This window comes from Babylonia areolata, chromosome 2, assembly GCF_041734735.1.
Source record: "Babylonia areolata isolate BAREFJ2019XMU chromosome 2, ASM4173473v1, whole genome shotgun sequence".
NCBI classification, from domain to species: domain Eukaryota; kingdom Metazoa; phylum Mollusca; class Gastropoda; order Neogastropoda; family Buccinidae; genus Babylonia; species Babylonia areolata.
The window spans coordinates 50378029-50399216 of NC_134877.1; the positions used below are offsets into that span (position 1 = coordinate 50378029).

General features: G+C 41.6%; 1 protein-coding gene across 3 annotated transcripts in view; it reads left to right on the top strand.

Moving 5' to 3' along the window:
• LOC143302283 (RNA-binding protein 45-like) overlaps positions 1-20683 on the top strand; it is a 36160-nt gene extending 15477 nt beyond the window's left edge. For 2 of the 3 annotated variants that reach the window (XM_076616887.1, XM_076616897.1), the window contains exons 8-13: positions 5878-6075; positions 9359-9494; positions 9905-9953; positions 10715-10997; positions 11635-11819; positions 13216-14688. In XM_076616887.1, the coding sequence (XP_076473002.1) occupies positions 5878-6075; positions 9359-9494; positions 9905-9953; positions 10715-10997; positions 11635-11798 (830 nt within the window). In that variant the 3' untranslated portion in view covers positions 11799-11819; positions 13216-14688. Of the gene's footprint in view, positions 1-5877; positions 6076-9358; positions 9495-9904; positions 9954-10714; positions 10998-11634; positions 11820-13215; positions 14689-18778; positions 19234-19760 lie in introns of those variants that run through there. The other variant, XR_013057923.1, reaches the window with a different exon arrangement.
• Positions 20684-21188: the final 505 nt, after the last annotated feature.

A 21188-nucleotide genomic window follows, 5' to 3' on the forward strand; every position in this document is an offset into this window, starting at 1 on the left:
GGTGGATGAACTGCTAGGTGTGTGAATTGATGTATGAATGGATTTATATAATTATGTAAAGGGAATTGCAAAACATCAGTTGAGGTAAAACTATGGATTATTTGGTGCAAAGTTAGTGGGGTTGAGTATTGAATGACTTCAGTTTATAGACTAACACACTTTTCATGGAGTCCAGCATATATTTTTTTATGTGGTGGGTAACTTTTTTTTTTTTCAGTCTAACATCCATTTAATTACACATACTAACTGTGACCCACTAGTGCAGACTCCGGCAGGGATCTGACATTCCTGTCCTGTTCAAATTACTGTCCACCTATGCGGAGAAAACGAAAGTAGCTACAGCCGATAACCTCCCGGAAGTAGGTAACCTCCCCTTTGCCTCCCTGACTAGCGCACTCTTTTTCCGGCAGCCATTTTGACTCCTGTTCCTGTGTTTTTCATACGGCTAAGTTTTTTTCGTGTTTTCTGTCTGTCTGACGATTCTGTGGCGTTCTTGTTTTTTGTCTGATTTTGTCTCCAACCAGGTCTCATAATTATATACACTGTAGCTCGATTGGGCGATCGCGCTAAAATTAAGGCGCGATCGCAATCGATTCGCTGACACTCTGGGCCCTCTACTCCTGGCCCTCTCAAAAACGCCAACCCACCGCCTCCCCCACTTCCTCTGCTCCCTCCAGTCGTCTCCATACCTCCACCACCTCCTACACCTCCTCTGGTGACTTCTACGGGTTTGTTGTCCCACACTCAGGTCAATGGCGTCCATGGTGGCGGCCATGACATCGGATCACGCGACCCCCCCACACAGCATGCCTCGACTGTCTCGGATCCAGTGGCAACCGAGGCGCGTAGGGATGCCCTCCCCATACGTAGGGAGGAATGTGGACCACTAGGGGACACGCTCGCCCATACGCGTGCACCCTCTCCCTTGTCCAGAGTGCCCGATCCAGTGACCGCTGCAGTTATTTCCCTTGCACCGGCACTGCTCCTCGCCTACAGTGCGAGTGCGTGCACGGTCCCACCAAGCTATGCTGCTGTTTCCTATCCACTAATGGCGTCTCAGCAAGCTGTTCAACCAAACAACCAGCAACTCATTGCTAACTTGCTGCAGCAATTTTGCACCACTCTGCTTCCCGGTGTCACACCTTGCGCCTGCACCGCCCCTTGCCCACAGAGCAGATACGTGCACGGCCCATTGAACTTCAGCAGTGCTGGTTTCTTCTGCCCCATTGCCTAGCTCTGCTGTTACCCAGACTGATATCGGCATTTCCACGTCAGAGTGCCTCTTGATAACTCGATTGCTTAGGCCGATCTTGTCGATCCCTTTATCTGTCAACACACAACAGCTGAACGTCGGTCCTCTCACAGAAGCTATTCACGAGGTTGGACCACCGTTCAGCTACAGGGGGATGCACATCCCACGGCAAGCCGACGGACTTGCCGCCCCCTCGTCCACGACGCCCACAACACTGGATTATGGCGCCATCATGCCACATGCCCCGACCATCTCGTGTCCGATGGCGACCGATTCTGGTAGGGACGCCCAGGGCACTAAGGGACATTATATTTATTCCCCTTGCGGCCGTATTCGCCTGTGTCGGTTACAGTGGCATCAAACCACGGACCCTCACACACAGCATGACACTCCTCCCTCTACAGCGAGGAAATGTCACACCAGGAGATACGTGCTCTGAAGACACCATCCTTTTCGCCCGTTATCGGTGGTAAGGGAGGCAACTCCGCATTTGTAAACTAGGCGGTTGATGCTGTAGTTACTTCCCTTCCGCCTACACAGCACATCACTCCTGCCCCCCTTGCTGTCCACCAGCGATGTTTTTCGGTTTCTCATTGGGTCCTGCTGCCCATTCATGGACCTTACACAACTTTGCACAGCAACTGCACCTTTCTTGTTGTTTCTCAGGCTATTGGTCACTGAACTTTTGGGTTCTTCATCCCCCCACACTTGCACACAGTCCTCTGCAGGCAACCAATCCTATTACCATTCTTTTCTTGTTATACACAATAACAGGAAATAAATCACAATATTTCCCTTTCTGTTCTTTTTGATTTATTATCAAAATCAACAACCCCCCCCCACCCCCCCCCAAAAAAAAAGTCTCTCTATATATATAGATATATATATGATATGCTACATTTATACACATTTCTATTTATACTTATAGATGTATACTTATCCCTCGGTGTACATGTGTGTGTGCTTACAGGATAGGTTCATACGATTTTCATATTAACATGTACAATTATATTTCTATCTCTAGTCATTGACATCTATTCATTGAGATTCCCTACATAGCAGTATAGGCACACTTGCATTCGCGTCATTCTGTACACAGTGCCCAGAACTTTCTGCGTCTACATACCGGCACATTATTCATATGTGTATGTACATCTCCTATATATAGGTGCAAACACAGATTCCTTTCCATTACTGATTATGCACACTTACCCATTTACTTGGGTATATCTGTGCACGCTACACGTATGCTTATACAGCTGCTTCTTTCTTATGACTCGATCTCTTGTCATGTCATTGGCATATTCCTGACATCATCACTTGAGTTGATGGAAGTTTATAATCCCTTTGCACATATATGTATTCATTTTTCATAAATTCATCCCTGCCTTGCTTTTGGAGGATGACTGCACTTACACACAAAACTGCCTCATTCACACCTGAATGTATGCTCCTTCACATATCAGTAGTGGCTGGTCCTTAAGGACCCACACACACTCCCTTCCCACCCACAGGGCTAAGGATGCCCTCTCTTGGTGCAAGGAGGGACAAGGCAACCCAACTCATTTTCCTACAACAATCACCCACAGGGCTAGAGATGCCCTAACCTGGTACAATGAGGGATGAGGCAGTCCAGCTTAGAGGTGCCACACATGCCCTTCATTCCTTCCAAGTTTGTAAGGCATCCCTTCTTCGCCCCCTTGCCTGCAACAACCCTTGGTTTGCACCACTGTGGTTGTGACAACAGCTCTACACAGGCCCTACATCCTAGCCAGCCCTCCCATGAAGGGGTGTCTATCTTTGCCTTCCAAGTTTTAGCAGGCCCAAAACTGCCCACTGGGCAAGGAGACAATCACTCTGTCCATCTCTTCCACTCCTCACTAGTAGCAGAAGGCCTGGGTCATAATTGTTTTCCTCTATGATCGGGAGAAAGGCATATTGATGAGGACGGATGCGTCTCACAAAGCACAAAGAACCGTTCATTTGCCACAGGCCCACTCATACCAGCACGGCAGTTGCTGCATTCAAGCACATTAGTTCGCCCCATCATCTTGCTTGAACAGAGATCCAGCATCGACGTCTCAAACATTTGGCATTTGAAAGCACTTTCTGCACTTGGTCTTCCCTGCCTGATCCTTTCAGCCTCAACACACAACCCACTGCTGTGGTTACAGATGGGCATTCCTTCTCAAGCACTGTCTTTTCAGTGAGACACTTCCAGGGATTTCTAGCCTAGACAGGCTATCCCATCATGGAGCCCCAGCCTTCAGTCAAGGGCCTGTCAGAGGATGACTTCATTGTCACTTTGGAAGTAAGCACCATGTCTTTCAGACACATGGTTGCACCACAAGACCCCGTCAACTCCTTCCAGCTTCCTTACATTTCAACAGAACCTGCATGGTGGACACCTTCATCCCTCAAGCACACAGCAGCTGTTTCCTGATTTACCCATGCTGATTGGTGTCCTCCTAGGACCAGTATATAATAATCAGTTGTGTATGACAATGACCATCAGAACAGCAGAGGAGGCAACTGCTGTCCCAACTATTTGGGCTGGAATTTGATTATACAATTTCTAGTAGAGAGTGTTTTGCCCAAGTTGCATCCCCACTCCCTCGATCAAGAGGGCCTTAGGACTCACCATTGGGATAGATCCCAAAGGCTAGTTAGCCCCCAAGGCTACAGCACTAAGTCCTAGGGCAATTTGACTTTACTGTGAGAGACATAGTCCTTCATGAAAGACTAAGCTGCAAACGATTTCCCTTTGCAGTTAAGAAACCACTGATAATACAGCTGTCACTTTGCTGTTGGCCATGCTGAAAACGTATGTCAGATCAGTGATTTGATGTAAATGGCCAGTACAACACATCTCGAGCCACTTTTCTCACTGCCCCCGCCCCGCTCCATCCCAGACTTAGTGCACACCACACACAGCCAGAGGCCTGTCATGGATCCGGTCCCCTTTCTCACTAAAGAACCTTCAGCGAAAATTTTCCCCTTGAAACCCACTTCCATTAGGAATTCCACCACAGAATGAGACTCAGTGACCTGGAGGCACATGAAGTGCACTCCCACAGCCTGATCCAACCCAGCCAACTTTCTGCAGGTTGCTTCAACATGCCACACTCAGGTAGAGAAGCCACCAAGCCTTCCGTATGCCCCTTCGTGATGGTACCTACCTGGGCAATTACACGGCCTTGTCCCAGAGACCCAGGGACCTCAACTCTCTTATTGCCGCATGTCTGTCATTCTATGCATAGACAACATGCCAGTGCTGGTTTTTTTGTTTTGTTTTTTGTTTTGTTTATTGGCAGCGACAAAAGTGGCGGGGGGAGCACCCATCGCCTGTCAGCTCACATGGAGGAGCTCTATAGATCTGGCTGTCACGCCTAAGGCAAGCCCAACATGGTGGGCTACCTCTGTCTCGTGCCACAGTTTCCTTCAAACACATATATCACTTCCACTATCGGCCCACAACCGATGTGGAATCATCAGATCAAACCACATGTGCACCTCCTTGCATTGACGCTCAACCGCGCTCAAGTGAGACAACCCTATAGGGTACGTGTTTCCTTCCCTTCCTTTGATTCGAAGGGCTCTCAGTAAAGTGCGGATTCAACACACTGACCCGATTTTCTTTGCGCTACATTTATCAGCACAGCTGTGGTCCACAGACTTCTCCCACAATAGAGCTGCGGACCTCAGTCTTCTTTGCCCGCACGAATATCCTTAGGTGACACAGTACACTCTACCTTCATCGAATTCTACTTGAGGGACATCTGTCGCTTTAGGGATGATGGCTCAAGAGGCGTTGCCTCTGCAGTAGTCACACAACAGGCCTTTGCAGCACACTGGCGATAGAACAGATGAGCCCTCCACCTTGTGCCATTCTGCACTAGTGGGTCACGGTTAAGTATGTGTAATTAAAAGGAAATTTTCTGCCTAAAATTACGTTTAAGTAACATATTTACCGTGACCCACATTTAAAACCCTCCTGTTCCTCCCCGCTTTCTGTTCTCCCTGCACACTTGCGCTGGTTGCGGTGATTTGCCATAAAAAGAGGGCGCTAGTCAGGGGGGCAAAGGGGAGGTTACCTACTTCTGGGAGGTTATCGGTCGTAGCTACTTTCGTTTTCTCTGCAAAGACGGATAGTAGTTTGCACAGGACAGAAATGTCAGACCCCTGCCGGAGTGCACTAGTGGGTCATGGTAAGTATGTTACTTAAACATAATTTTAGGTAGAAAATTTCCTTTTTCTCTCCCACCCTTACCCACAAAGAGGCTGAAATCCATGTTTTTACTGAAGTCATTATACTTCTGTAATTTTTTAACAAAGTGTTTGCAGTTGTTTTTGGGGTTTGTATTTAATCATATTTATATTTTGATTATTTTTAATAGCATATCCTCCTTATTTATTTTATTTTTGTGGGTTTTTGTTTAGGTTTTTTTTTTGTTTGTTTGTTTGTGGGGTTTTTTCTTCAATCTATCAAACATTATTTTCTGTCATAAAGGAGGCTAACATACGTGTTCACAGTGAAGTCAACATCAGTTTGAAGAAAAATGTATCCAGCTTCATCCTCTGTCTTTCCTTCTTACTGTAACTTTTTTTCTTCTTCTTCTTTTTAGTGCCTGGCAACTTTGGAGTGATGCCACCAAACATGATGGGTGGGGTGGGGCCAATGACGATGCTGAACGACTACCCGACCCAGTCCAACTGCTGCCGCATCCAGATCGTGGCCCCCATCGGCATGACTCAGGGCTACCTCACCAAGCTGTTCAACCTCATCCCTGGCATGGAGTACTGCGACCTGAATGAGTCCACAGGTGAGGCCATTGCCAGTCACCAGCAGCTTAGCACATCCTTGAGGCAGTTTCAGTTTCAGTTTCAGTAGCTCAAGGAGGCGTCACTGCGTTCGGACAAAACCATATACGCTACACCACATCTGCCAAGCCAAGCAGATGCCTGACCAGCAGTGTAACCCAACGCGCTTAGTCAGGCCTTGAGAAAAAAACAAAACAAAAAAAAACACAAAAAAAACAAAACAAACAAACAAACGGGGGAATAAATAATAGATAAGCTTGCATAAATAAATAAATAAATAAATAATAATTATAATATAGAAAAAGGTAGTAGTAATAATATTAGTAATACTAATAAAATGATAATAATAAAATATAAATAAATAAATAAATAAGACAACAATGGTGATAAATAAGCGAATAAATGTAAAACATGAAGACACACATTCACACATACACCCACACATGCATAACAGAAATGCACCAAACATGCAGTTTCACAGATATGAAAGCACAGTCAAATACATATAAACGTACATGAGCTCAACACACACACACAATACCTTGCACCTCCTCTACCCCCCTCCTCCACACACTCATTTCTAGTCTGAGTATCGCAGCTTCCATGACACACACACACACACACACACACAAACACACACTCACAGAGATGAACACTTACTTGTACAAGCACATATGAAAGCACAGTCAAATACATATAAACGTACATGAGCTCCAACACACACACACACACACACACACACACATTACCTTGCACCTCCTCTACCCCCTCCTCCACACACTCATTTCTAGTCTACGTATCGCAGCTTCCACGGCACACACACACACACACACACACACACAAACACATACTCACAGAGATGAACACTTACTTGTACAAGCACACACACATACGCCCATATCTCCCACCCCCAACCCCACACACGTACATACAAAGAGAGAGATATATATATATATATATATATATATATATATATATATATATATATATATATATATACGTTCCAATATCCTGTTGCTCCCACAGTGTAGGCATGCATACACTCACATACCTCATCCTCTATCCCACCTCCCTCCGCACTCCCACCTCCCCTCACACACACACAGACACACACAGACACACACACACACACGTACACATATCTCTCCTAACACTTGTGTACACTTTCACTCTCGCGCATTCACAAACGCACTCAAAAGCACAGACCCACACATACACACAAACACACACATACACACACGCACAGAGGCTGCCACTGACTGGCCGCAAGAGGGATGGGAAAAGATCTCTGATGCCAAGAACGTGGCGTCTAGTGTGTTGCTCAGTTTATTGTATTTGGAAAGGCCCACAGAGACTCTGTTCCGTTTTGAAGAAATTTGCGCAATGTTGGTTTGGAAATGATGCCGATATTTGTTTGATTTGCAAAGCATCGTGCTCTACCTTTCATGTTAGACTTGCGGCCGCTCCCTCTCTCTGCTTCTATTTCTTTGAGGCGATCGATGGTGTGATGGCCTTGTACCTGTTCTTTTTGGTATTCTTTGACTTTTCTGAGGATTTCCGATTTTCCTAGATGTAGGCCGCTCGTTGGTGTTGCATTACCAGCAAGTCTGTCAGCTCGCTCATTTCCCTTAACACCTGCATGTCCCGGGCAGTATGACCATGTGAGTTTTTTAATCTGAAAGTTGCGCATTGCGTTATGCCACTCTGGGCTTCCCATTCCGTTTTCAATTTTCTGTATGAGGTTCATTGAGTCGGTTAGAATCATGGCATGTTGGTTTCCGGGCGTATGGATGGACGATAGCCACTGGAGGGCATGTGTCACAGCTTCAACTTCCATCGTTAGGCTGGAGGTTGTGACTTTGTAGGCAGCATTCTCTTCCCAAATTGTTTTTCCATTTTGTTTCGCAGTGAATCCCCAACCAGACTGGTCTTTGGTGACTGAGCCATCTGTGTATATGATGATGTCCTCTTCTTTACTGTTTTCTTCTATAAGTAGCTTCACTTCCGCATCAGTTTTGCCCTCTGGCCATTCCCGACAATGTCTTCCTAGAGTGGGTGAAATGACTGTGTTGAATAGATGGTTGAGGTTTTCGGGGGTTTTCTCCCATTCTTTTGTTTCTTTCAGGTCTTGTAGTCGGTATACTAGCTGGATTGTGTCTTCTGCTTGCCCCATCCATGATCTTCCTCGTCCTAGATGGCTGCCTTTTGGTTCTTTGACTGCGTCATGCAGTGGGTTTTGAGGGTTTTCTAATGCTTTGAAGTAGGTCTTGACCTGTTCTAACTTGTTTCTGGCCTGCACTGAAGGAAGGTCAAGCAGGTATCGCATGGTTTCTGTGGGCGTGTCTTTTGTTGTTCCAAGGATCAGCCTCATAGCTTCATTTTGTACTCTTTCTAATTTTAGGAGGTTGCTTTGAGACGGTGTTGTTAGCCCAAGTCCGTAGTCGATCACACTGAGGACGAGTGATTGGTATAGCAGGAAGAGGTGGCGTTGTTCAATTCCTTTGGTTGCCATTGCTTTTAAGACTGAAAGGCCCTTTTTGCATTTGAGAACAGTATTTTCCGTATGTTTTCTGAAGGTCAGCATCCTGTTGAAGTGTATTCCTAGGTAGCGTAGGCATTCAGTTTTCTCAATTTGAATCCCATCGAATGACACAGAAGGTGGTGATTTGCTCGCGGTTTTGTTGTTGAGGGTGCATAGCAACGTTTGGGCTTTCGCTGGATTGATGGAAGATCCTGTGTTTTTGCACCATTGAGCAATATTGTTTAGTTGTTTCTGGACGGCTTTAGTTCTTTCCTGAGCATTTTTCGAAGTTTTGAAGACCAGGCCATCATCCGCAAGGGTAAGCACCCGAGCAATTCCATTGTTGTTTAAGTCTGCAAGGCCCTTGAGGCAATGAGAGGCTATGCAGGATTTGGTTTAAACATGTTTTATTCTGTCAAGGTCAGTACAATGCAGCAGTGAATATTAAAGCATTGAGCTTGACAAGGAAAGTGTACAAAGCATATGCAAGATTTATGGGGATGTTGAAAGGGGTAATATTATTCTAGTCCACAGCCCTTTTGTGTTTGTTTAAGGCTTACTAAGGGGTAGGAAAAAGAGTGAGAAAAGATTATAGAATAAGCTGTTATGATTGTTATTTTTGTTGTTGTTTTGTTTAGTATGCTTATTCTTTTTTTTTCTGTTATTTCTTTTTTTTTCCCTGTCTTCTCTTTCTCTCTCTTTTATTTTGATTTTGCTGAAAATGTTTGTTATGAGAATTGGTACATGTGATGTTTGTCTGTCAGGCGTGGCCTATGCTCGGTATGCCACCCCACAGTGTGCAGCATATGCCCGGGACAAGCTGAATGGCTTCGAGTACCCTATCGGCAGCCAGCTGATGGTGCAGTTTGCTGACGAAAGTGCCGGGCAACAGAACAATCCGTGAGTTCACCTGCTGACTGTAACCCTTTCTGGGTTTTTGTTTTTACTTTTTGTCTCTGTTCAGTTAATCCTTATGGAACTGGTTGTGTGTAGAAATAGATGCATATTTTTGTAAGAGTGGAAATAGAGAGGAGGTTTCTTTCTTTGTGAATGTGTTTGTGCAAGAGTTCTAAGAGTTGCAGCTAAATAGATATCCTTTCACTGATTTCTGTTGTTACAAGAAGCTGCAGGCCTCATATAGAAATCCTCCATCTCTGTTTTTAAAAGATGCAAAAAGGAAGCAGATACCTGACCTGCACAAAGACCTAATATTCTGGTCAGGTCTGAACTAAAAAGAAGGTAATTTATTTGTTTACTTTTGTTCTTCTCTAAGTTAAGTATTTATATAAATTCTTTTTTGGTGTGTGCAGCGGTTGCCCTGGGGGTCGTAACGATGAGATGTCTGATTTGAGACAGCGTGTAAGTTGGATGGTCATGCTTTGTATATAAAATGCACATGGTACTTTAATTTGCGCATGTGTGTGCATTCTGTGTGTTTTTCAGTTTTTGCTTGACAAGAAATGTGCATTTATTTCTTGAAACTTGTATGCTCTTATTCAGTTTTTACATGACACATCTGTTGATTCTATGTGTTTGTGTATGAATTTGTATGCATTGACCTGTGTGTTTGTGTATGTGTGTATAAATTTTGTCTTTTACTCAGTCCCTGCTTCTCTATATATTTCTGATTTTTTTCTTTCCTATTGAAACCACAGCCTTGCTGTCTTGTGTTTCCTATTTTTGATAATATAATCATCCAGAAGCTTTGTAACAGGTCTGATTTGGTTGTTGGCCCATGTGTGTGTTTGAAGGAATTCAGTAGGTCTGGCATGTTGTTAAGCAGTTTTTTTTATGTTACTGTCAATAGCATTCTGTGTATACAATACTGAATTTAAATCTATGCTGCCAAACCACCAAAATTATACCTCTCCACTGGTGAATGGTCAGTGGGTAACAGAATTCACCTGTGTTGGCTAATTGGGGTGCCGGAATGAGCAGTGAAAACAATATTTATATGAAAAGGGTAGTGAAAATGGGACAGTGCAAAATAAGACATCAAAATAAGTAAAATTTTGAAAGAGCTTGAAATATTACACGTTAAAAAAAAAGAAGGTATGGTATTGTTTATAAATGAATGAATAGGCAAAAACTGCAGGGGTTTTTTGTGTTTTTTTCTGCAGGCGGCCAGCTTACTGGAACAGGCAGGCATCAACCCTCAGGCCGTCATGGTGGCTGCCAACAATGCGGCAGCCATGTTTGGCATGATGGGTGCCGCTGCCAACGGTATGGAGCGTGTCAACTACTGCAACATCATGCTGCCCCTGCCCCAGCCTTTGGTGAACGATGACAGTGTTGTGGCTAAGCGCCTCTTCATTGTCTGCCAGCCTTCCGCTGTTGCAGAACGGGTCCTTCGTGATGCCTTCTGTCGCTTTGGCAACCTCATCAGCGTCTATCTGCTGTCAGGTGAGAAGACTTGGGAGATAGGGGGAGATCTCCAGCATTGATGTTTTCTTGTGTTTAGCTTTTAGCAAAGAGTAGGGAGTGTGCGGTTAAAGGCAAAAACAGCCTGAAACTTTTGTGAACAAGAACTACTGTTTGTATGTTTTTCCATAGTGTGACAGATTTTACTGAACAGAAATATTGCAATTCTGAGAGGGAGGAGTTCTGACCTGCAGCCTCCATCTTTTCAGTCAGGCAACATCCCTTCTCTGATGAGGATACTCATCAGAAACAGTCATGGTTTAAATAAAGCTAGACCAGAATTATTTGGAAAGTTGGACCCTCTTGCTTTGGTCCAGGTCATAAGAATTGGGAGTGGTGGGAGATGTGTGTGTTGTGATTGATGGTACACTGTTTTAAAAATTATATTTCTTATGAGATTGTACCTTTAGTGCCTTCATACTCCTGTACCTCATTCATACTGCATGTTTTGTTCAACATTCTTGGAGCTGCAGGGTGAGCGCTACAGAAATATATGTTAATATTATTTTTGGTGTCATACTGTACCATGCCAAACTGATGCAAACCAGGCATATATTATTAATGGCATAGTTATATCAGTTTGATAGTTATGCACATAACGCTGTGTCATGTGTTTCAGGGCGAAACTTCGGGTATGCCAAGTATGCCAGCACAGAGTCTGCCATGAAAGCCATGCAGACCCTTCATGGGCAGAATCTTTCTGGCCAGAGGATCAAGGTGCTGGAGGCTGAGCCACCAAAACAGGGGGGAGATGACGGGCCCAGCAAGAAGCAGAAGATCTGAGAGTCTGTGCACACGGAATGGGTGAGTTTGACTTATTGAGAGGGTGTGGGGGGTATTTGCATTTAAAAATCATCTTGTCTTTTTACAGCGTAATAAAATCATGGTTGGGCTTTGTTATCGTGTCGTAATCATAATGGGGATTTGTTCTTGTATCAAAGAATAATTGCTGCAGGTTTTCTTTTCGTTTTTTTTCTTGAATCATAATGTAATCATGGTAGGGAATTGGTCTTGTGTCATTGTATAATTATTCTTGTATCATAGGATAATTATAGCAGGGCTTTTTTCTTCGGTCACATATAATCATGAGGGGGCCTTGTTCCTATGTCAGTATGATTACATTCATGGTAGGGTTATGTTCTTGTAGTACAGTGCAATCACAGTAGGGCTTTGTTCTCTTACCATAGTACGATCATAGTTTGGCTTTCTTTTTGGACATCTGGACTGTTTTTGATTTTGAGTATTTGAGTATTGCTTGTTTGATAAAATCTGTATCCCTCCCTCCCCCCCCCCAACGTTGGGAATATGCCCTTCTGTCTCTCATTCCACTTACTTCCATTCTCTCTCTCTCTCTCTTTCTCTCGCGCCCTCTCTCTCTCTCAATCTCAATCTCCATTCTTTCCATAAGCTCTGATTCCCTTCATTATTCTTCCAGCATGAGGGTGTGCTGTTTTCTGATTGTTTCTGCCCATTTTTCCACTGCTAGGTAATCTATGGGTAAGGCTTGAGGTGGAATCTTCATTCACTTAACCTGTAGAATTAAACTGAATGCTGTGTGTTAATATTATATGGAAAGATTTTACTGTGTTGTGGAAAACATTGCAGGGAGGGATCTGGTTTAAAGTTGGTAGATACTCTGTGATATCAGCAATACATTGCCTCCACCATACGTTCTTGAACGCATCAGACAGTTATTGACAGTTTCTCTGACAGTTACTCCATTTGAAAAAAAAAAGTGTTACATGTCATTAAATGCCAACAATAGTAATATCTTTTAATGTTCTAATGTTTATTTGAGAAGATGAGTGTAAATATTCTGTACAAGAAAAGAAGAGTAATCTTCCTAGATTTTAAGAAATACCATGAGGGGGCGTCGGGGGGGGGGGGGGGGGGTTGGGGGGGGGCTAGAATAGGAAAGAATGGTAAATATCTGGACTTAATTTAGTCTTTTGATTTCAGTGGCTTTAGTCTATTATTAGGGAATTGTGTTGTTGACATCCTGGATGTGGGAGGGTGACCTTTTATGTACGGTTTATGAAAGAATTATTTTATTTGAGCATGTGAGCATCCTAGGATTGTGTTTTGACTAGGATTGTGTATTCCAAGGTTGATAAAGCCCTTAGAATTTCATTGACTTGTTGATTATTACTCAGTGACGTTGAAACCAATGACACATGAAAACCTTGTTTTCTGTCTTCAGTGCGGACGTTTGTTGACTGCCATGTTTCACACAACGGACAAACCACTCGACAACAACAATTGATACCATCAGTTGGACTTGACAGTGCGTCGTTGACTGGCCTGTAATGACGTGTAGGTCCTAACAGACGGGGCCACTGCTTGCCCATGGCACGGGAAAGACTCTATAGTTGGCTTCAAAAAAGAAAAAAAAAGTAACAAAACTGTTGTGTAAACATACGGCATTCACAAAGTCTTTGATGTCACCTTGTGTGTGTTCAAAATATGTATTTTACTGTTGTAATTGTATAGTGATATTTTGTTTTTTGTTTTTTTTAGATAAACGGATATTCAGCAAGTCTTGCACGTAATTCTGTCCAGGTCACCTGGTAATTGGTATCTATATCTTCATTGTGTTGAAGTTGGCAGTTCAGATTTTAGTAACTGTTGTTCTGATCTTCACATACATTTGTCAGGCAGTACAGATTTGAATAGTTCTTTAAAGTGGAGAGAGTGATAGTACTGAACACTGAGTGTTGCTGATTTAGAAGGGACTGGTTTGAGAAATATTCAGCTGTGGACTGAAATTGGAATCAAGTCTTTAAAACCATGGTTAGCAATTGTGATCATTACTGAGGAAAAAAAGGCATAAATATCCATCTGTGTGTGAAGAGAGAGGCAGAGGGTGTGTGTCTCATTGGAATTGTCTTGAAAAGTTGAAAGATTGAGTTATGGACACTTATTTGGCAGCCTATCAGTATCATTCTTCATCATCATCCATATATATATATATATATATATATATATATATATATATATACACCATAATGAGAACAGTCTTGGAAAGCTGAAAGCCTAATCTGTGGAAAACACTTGGCAGTCTATGATTTAGTCAATTAAATGTGTGGGGATTTTTTAGGGGGCATGGGGGGGTTGCTGTTTTTTACTACTTGGACAGATCCTTCCTCCATCCTAGTAGAAAGTTTCGTAAATTGGAAGTTACATGATTCTATCCATCTACATAAGTTCTCCAGCAAGATACAGTATAAGTTCAGCTTTCTTCGGTGATAAGGTTTGAGGAAATGAGGTGCTGCTTGAAATGTGTCGTTAGTGTTAAGACATCAACTTGTTTGATGCGTAAAAAGCATTTGCACATAACTGAGGTTTGTATCTTGCATGTTAAGATAATGCCTTTCAAAGACACATATGAAGGCATTTGGTAAAGGCAGTGAAAACAAACAAAATAACAGATGAAAGAAAATGTATTACAAAGGAATGGGTGAAGACATGCAAGAAATAAGCTTATGGGGACCAGCAACAAGAAAAGGTTTGATGACTTCAAAGACTAGTCTGGAAACTCATCTTTTTTTTTCTCTTAAAATTTATTTTCTTCCTCGTACAGTGAGTGTTTGTCTTCAATAAAGAAATGTTAATTCAGTAACTGTGAATATTTCCGTCTACATGTGGAGTCAAATACACCTGACACTGGAGCCGACATGACTGTTTTGAGTCTTTGTCTTCCTGACATCTCTTTATGTTGTCATTGTGATAAGTGTACAGCTTGTTTCATTGTGTTGACTAATTTCTAGTCATTCCTGATACATTTCTGAGATCTGCATTCCAAACTCTTCATCTCTATCCCTCCCTCTTTTTGTTTCTCACTCGGCCTCTTTGCCTATCACCAAATGGAGTAATACAGATGCAAAATATTTTCTTTTGTTGCCACACATATATGTCACATTACAGAACAATATCCGTGTGTAATCAACCATCACCAGATTCACCACCAATTTCACCACAAAATCATTTGACAGGATGAATTTAACCAAGAAGACAGCATACCAGCTGAGCTGAAAACAGTAGATCAGAAGATCAGTTGTTACAGTCTCAGGGGACAGACTTGACAGTTTCATGGCTAACACTACAGACACAAATCCAGCAGGATTACAAAATAATTGAAAGACAAAATCACACAATAGCCTTGATGACAAGCACTGAACTAACTGTGTATACAGCAGGAAGTTTCATTATAAACCGAAAGAGAACCAGTTTAAAATTAGATGAGTATGAAGCCATTAGGAACACAACAAATCAGCAGGTTGCAATGGGAAAGAAAAAGATGGTCAGTATTGACATGGGTTTAGAACAGCTAATGATAGAATCAAGAGCGATGACCAGGACAAAGCGAATCAAAACTAGGCTTACAGAATGACAACAGTTGAATGCAACCAGTCAGCTTAAGGGACACAAGACCAAATACATCAACAGCAAAGGACAGAATTGACAGCAATGACCAGGACATTGCCAATCAAAACTTGGCTTACAGAACAACCACACTTCGATTAAACAATGGAGAGACCAGCTACAAAACAGCGAGTGACAGAACTGGTGAGATCACAGTACAAAATCTAGTTAGGTTCAGGACAAGCCAACAGATGACAGAACAGCCTGTTTTAGAAATTAGCAACCAACTGCGTCCTTACAATTCCGGGCACCACTGTGCTTTAATGTATAGAATTGTCTGGGTACAAAAGCTGTAATGTTTGTGAAGAAAAGCTGAAATATTGATCAGCATATAGTTCATCAAAGGACATAACGATCTGAAAAGCAGCAGGGTTAGATTACACAGAAACCTGATGGGGAGCCAACATTTGATCATAACAAGGGACAGAACCAAGAACCAACATAAAGGTTACATAGCTTGAGTACTGAGCACATCAGTTCGTCTGTCAGTGAATGACTACTGTACTGTTACACCAAGATACAGAACCAACCAGAAGGTTGTACAAAGTAGCCTAATGGGAGACAGAATGGATCAAACTTGAAACTTGCTGAACTGCACAACACAAAGCCAACCAGCAGTAGACCCAGCACTTCTTTTTTCTTGTAATATATCTGAAAGTTTTGTTGTTGTTTTGGATGGAATTCTGTTCTGAATCTTTTTGACATCTCATACAGATTTGTGTAATTTACTTCCAGTCACTAACTCCAAATAACAACTCAACCCTCTCTCTCGCTCACATCCACCCCCACGCTCCCCCAAAAAAAGTTCAACCTGATCTGCTAAATTGTCTGTGTAAATGTTCATACATACTGATGGGAAATATTTGAAAATAGACATAGCAGTTTCTATGAGCACCTCACACTGAAGGTATGCTCTAATACCTTTCAAAGAATGTACAAATGTTAAATCAGAAACCAAAACAACCAACAGTGTAACAGCAACTACAAATGGAGTGAACAAAATGACCAATGACTTAGCTCCACAGGTTTCTCTGACGAGTCAGTACATGCGGGACAGAAGACAACCTGTACTGAATAAAGGACTGAATGTTGGGTGATGTAAAGCTGTGTTGCTTGAAGCAAGTTCCTTCAGAGACCTTTCTTTTTTTTACACCTGACATTGGACGTATACAATTTTTCATGGGCTTTACATTGCAGTGATCTGCCAGCACATTTTTTTGTGACATTCAGTGGTCAAATGTCATGGACAGAAAATCTCAACAATTTAGGACAATCCGTGTCATGGTGTGACCTTTTTTTGAATGTTAAGGACAGTAAAAGCTTTACACAAAACTGAATTTTTAGAAGCTTTGGGTGTCTTACAGTTTCAGTGTTTGCTTTTCCACAAATGACTGCATACCCACCACTCTGAACTGAAATGATAAGCCGTGTGATACCTTTGAACACAGAGTTTTTGTATGAAACTCTCCATGGAAGTTAACACCACAAGGAACCAGTTGACACTTTTGAATGTGTAGATTTTGTTTAAGTGTAAAATGTCATCTGATGTGAACTTCCAAGAGAAATCTTTTGATACTTGACAGTCTGAGTGGATTATGTTTCCTAAAGAACTCTACAACACAGAACAGAACTGAGCTCCAAAGAGGAAAGCTTGTGACACACTTAAATTCTCATCTTTTTTTTTTTTTTTTTTTTTTTTCATGTCAAAGATGAAAGCCCGCAAACCGTCCACAGAACTAAACATCAAGAGTGTATGTGACACTTGACGGTTTGGGTAGCATTGGTTCTCAACAAAGACATTATGCTCTTCCACGCTGAACGAAACCTCCAACAGAAACAATGTGACATGCTGACATGAACGCCCTGTTTTTCTGAGGGTGACCTCTTCACTTTGAACTGGCTGAGGCCTTGAAGGACAATGACCTCTGCACTGTGAACTGAACTCCCCGCGAAGCTTTGTGACACTCTTTGACATTTGAGCTGACACGAACAGCTTTGCAACATGGATGACTGGACCTCCAGATATACATGACGTTTAAGTGATCGACAGCAAGGTGGGAGCCACTTGATGACAAGACGAACACACACAAAAAGGTCATGCAAGGAAAGTATGCTTGTGTCCAGACTTGTGACAGTGCTTCATTTCACTTTGTGTCATCACATTTCATCTTTTAACTGCATGCTGACCATTTCATTTCACTTCATCATCAAGTCTTCGTTGATGTTTGTTTGTTGTTTTAGGGGTTGGTTGGTTGGTTGGTTGTTTATGTCATTGTCTAAATTCATGTGAAGTATGATTGAGATTGTTTCTCTGTGAGATTTTTTCTTTCTTTCTGGCAGGTTGTTAAAATGTTAGCTCAGTATATGTGTGTCACTTCCATGCAGAATTTTATATTCTGTTCTGTTATATGAGGAGCATTTTCAAAGAGTGGGGGGTGGGGATTCTGGGCATGACAAAGGCTTATTAATTACCTTTGAAGAAGGTGGGGGAGGACAACCAAAAACATCTGAATGTGACCCAGCATGCTGTTTGATGGCAGTTTGCAAATGTTTTTAAAAATGTGGGTATTTTTAACAAATAATGATATTGTTCATTCAGAAAATCTTTTATTTCAAAAAGCAGCCATGTCAAGTATGCTGTGAGAATAAAGCATTTTGAATTTAAGAGATTCCTTGATTTTTTTTTTTTTTTTTTTTTTTTTTTTTTACAGCCATTTATTGTGTGGTCAAATTCTGCTGAACCTCAGCCTGTCAGAGGACACACAATAACAAAAATTGAGAAGGTTGCCACAGATTTTTGCTGTGTATGTAAAGTGATATCATTAACCTCATGATTAAGAAACAAAATATATGATTATGTTTCTAAAACTGATAATCAATATTAAGAAGATATAATAGAATATAATGTGTTACTGCTGGATCAGATATCTCTCTCTTTGTGTGTGTGTGGGGAGGGGGGTTGTTTTGTTTTTGTCTTAAAAAAAGAAAGAAAAAAGGTTCTCACTAGTTTTTATGCTACAGGTGTAGCATATACAGGTATAGTGAAGCAAAATCAGAAAAATTGCTTTTTTGCTGTTTCCTTTGTCATCAAATTACATGCTGGGCTGCATGTTTGTTCTTAGCTGTCTTGTTGATACATTTGTAGTGATACATGTACATCCATGTATAATTGTGTGTGTGTGTGTGGAAAAGCTAGTTAATGGTCATCAAATTTATTCTGATAAATATTTGGCATGAACTGCATGTTTTGTATGTTTTGGTGTGTGCATGTGTGTGTGCTTCCCAGTTTTTGTGTCAGTTTCTGTGATGAACATGCTTCAACCAACAATGTGTCTCCACAGGCACTATTAAACAGAAGACAGTAACACAGAATATGCGGCATCCATGGAGAAGTCTGCAGAGGTGCTGTTCCCAAATGACCACACCACACCACCATCAGTATCTGGACGCAGGGCACAGACTACTGGCACAAGGACTGGACCGAATGATCCAGGGTTGGTCTGTGGTTGGAAGCATTTGCATTGAGGAGTGTAAGAATGTCTGGCGCCGCTGCTTAGAGGATGCGGAAAGGAGAAGGGAAAAGCCAGGGAGCACATGTCCCATCTGCTGACCCAGGCTGCTGTACATGGCTTCAGCTCAGAACAGGATCCAGCTTACATGGTCAGCTGTTGGGAGACTGGTGGAAGCAGCATGTGGAAGTTCTGTTGCCACTGTCCAGCATGGATGGAGAGGAGCCCATTTTAAAAGAATGGCACAGGACCTCTTTCATCATACAGGCCTTGGCAGTTTGCCTGCAGTAAGTGAAGCACACATATTTGCACACACATGTATGCATGCTCTCATACACATGCACCATCTCTCTGTGAATGTATATGGAAGATGCATATGATAATATGATTCATCGTTAAGTTTTTAAGAATGAAAATTGGAAGGGTTGGAAATCACTCCTGGGAATGTATATCTAAAGATGTTGAATTTTATATGAAACAGACCCCTTTCTTAAACAGTGCACACACATACATATTACACACATACACACACACACACATGCGCATACCTCACACACACGCACACAAAAGAAAAACATGTTTAGTCTCTTTCAGAAGTAAACATTATCATATCGGTGGCCATTTATTAATTTTTTTTCTTAATCTTTCAGAAGAAAAACTGCTTACAATAACAAAGTGAAAGCTGACAGATGAATTCAATCACTTGGAATCAGTTGTGAGATTGACTGTCCCACAAATATTTCTTGGTCATATTTTGTTTTCAGTTTGTAAAAAAAACAACAACAAAAAAACACTACTACTGTATTTGTTTCAGTGGAATTTTTAAAGAGGAGCATCCATGCTGTGTGACCACAGGAGTGATGTGGACTTTAACAGTGTGCACTGCTACAAGGACTCAACCTTATATATCTGTGTCCATCTCTCTTTTTTTTTCTTTTTTTTTTGTGGGGGTGGAGAGTACGTGTGCTGTTTTTTATCTTTCTTTTGTAGCATGAAATTTCATGATTGATTTTAAAAGGAGGATTTTGTTGATGTTTTGTTGTTGTTTTTTCCCCTTTCTCTTTGTTATTTGCCATTTGTTTCTTTACAATGTCTGTTTATGGACACTTCTTCAGGACATAATGTGCGATTGTGGTTTGTGTAGTATTTGCTTAAGAGTGAGCAGGAAATCTCTTTTTTGTTGTAAACTTTGATACACAGTCTGTAATATTTTAATAGATTTAATTACAGCATTTTCATCTAAGATACTTCACTCAGTTACAGCATTCTGTTTCATTAAACTTTTAATCTCTTTTTTGTTGTTGTAAACTTTGATACACAGTCTGTAATATTTTAATAGATTTAATTACAGCATTTTCATCTATGATACTTCACTCAGTTACAGCATTCTGTTTCATTAAACTGCAGCATTCTCCTTTCTTTTTATTGGTTGGGGGGGGGGGGAGGGGGGGGGGGTTTGTGTTCTACAGTTTTAACTTAATAAAATCTTCATTTTAAGTTCCAAAGACAACTGTTGTTTTATTTAAAGAACAGTCACACAATTTTTTAAAATTTTATTTGTGTACTATGATACTATTGTAATTGGTATCTGTTATGAATACTATATCAAATCCAAGTCCTAGAAAGAAATAACAAAATGTATTGATTATTCTTATGAGAATGAAAATCTGTTTTTGTCTATTTTATTAATCAGTTGGTGGTCCCTATTTTTGTTGTAAATAAAGTATCAAAAATTTCTTTCCAGATTCCTTGTTTGTTTCTTTATTTTCTTGGCCTTTTTTTCTATATCCTTTTGGTTGGATGCGTGTGTGATGAGGTTGTGATTCTCCAAGGCAGATTTAGTCAGTGCCTTTCACACACACACACACACCACACCACACGGCACCCACACCCACACACACACACAACACACAACACACACAGTGCACAATCTCTCAGTCTGTCCCTCCTTCCCTCTTCTTTTATTTCTCTCTCACAATCCTTTGGATAGGAAATCATACACACTGACACACAAACTCACTCACACACAGCACATTCTCTGTGTGTCTATCCCTCCTTCCCTCTTATTTTCTCTCTCACTATCCTTTGGATATGAAAACACACACACATGCACACACACACACACACACACAGTGTGTCTATCCATCTTTTCCTCTCTCTCACACACTCTGAAATTTTTTAAAACGGAAAATGCCAGATTACTCTCCTCATATAAAAAAACAAAAAACAAAAAAAAAAACTT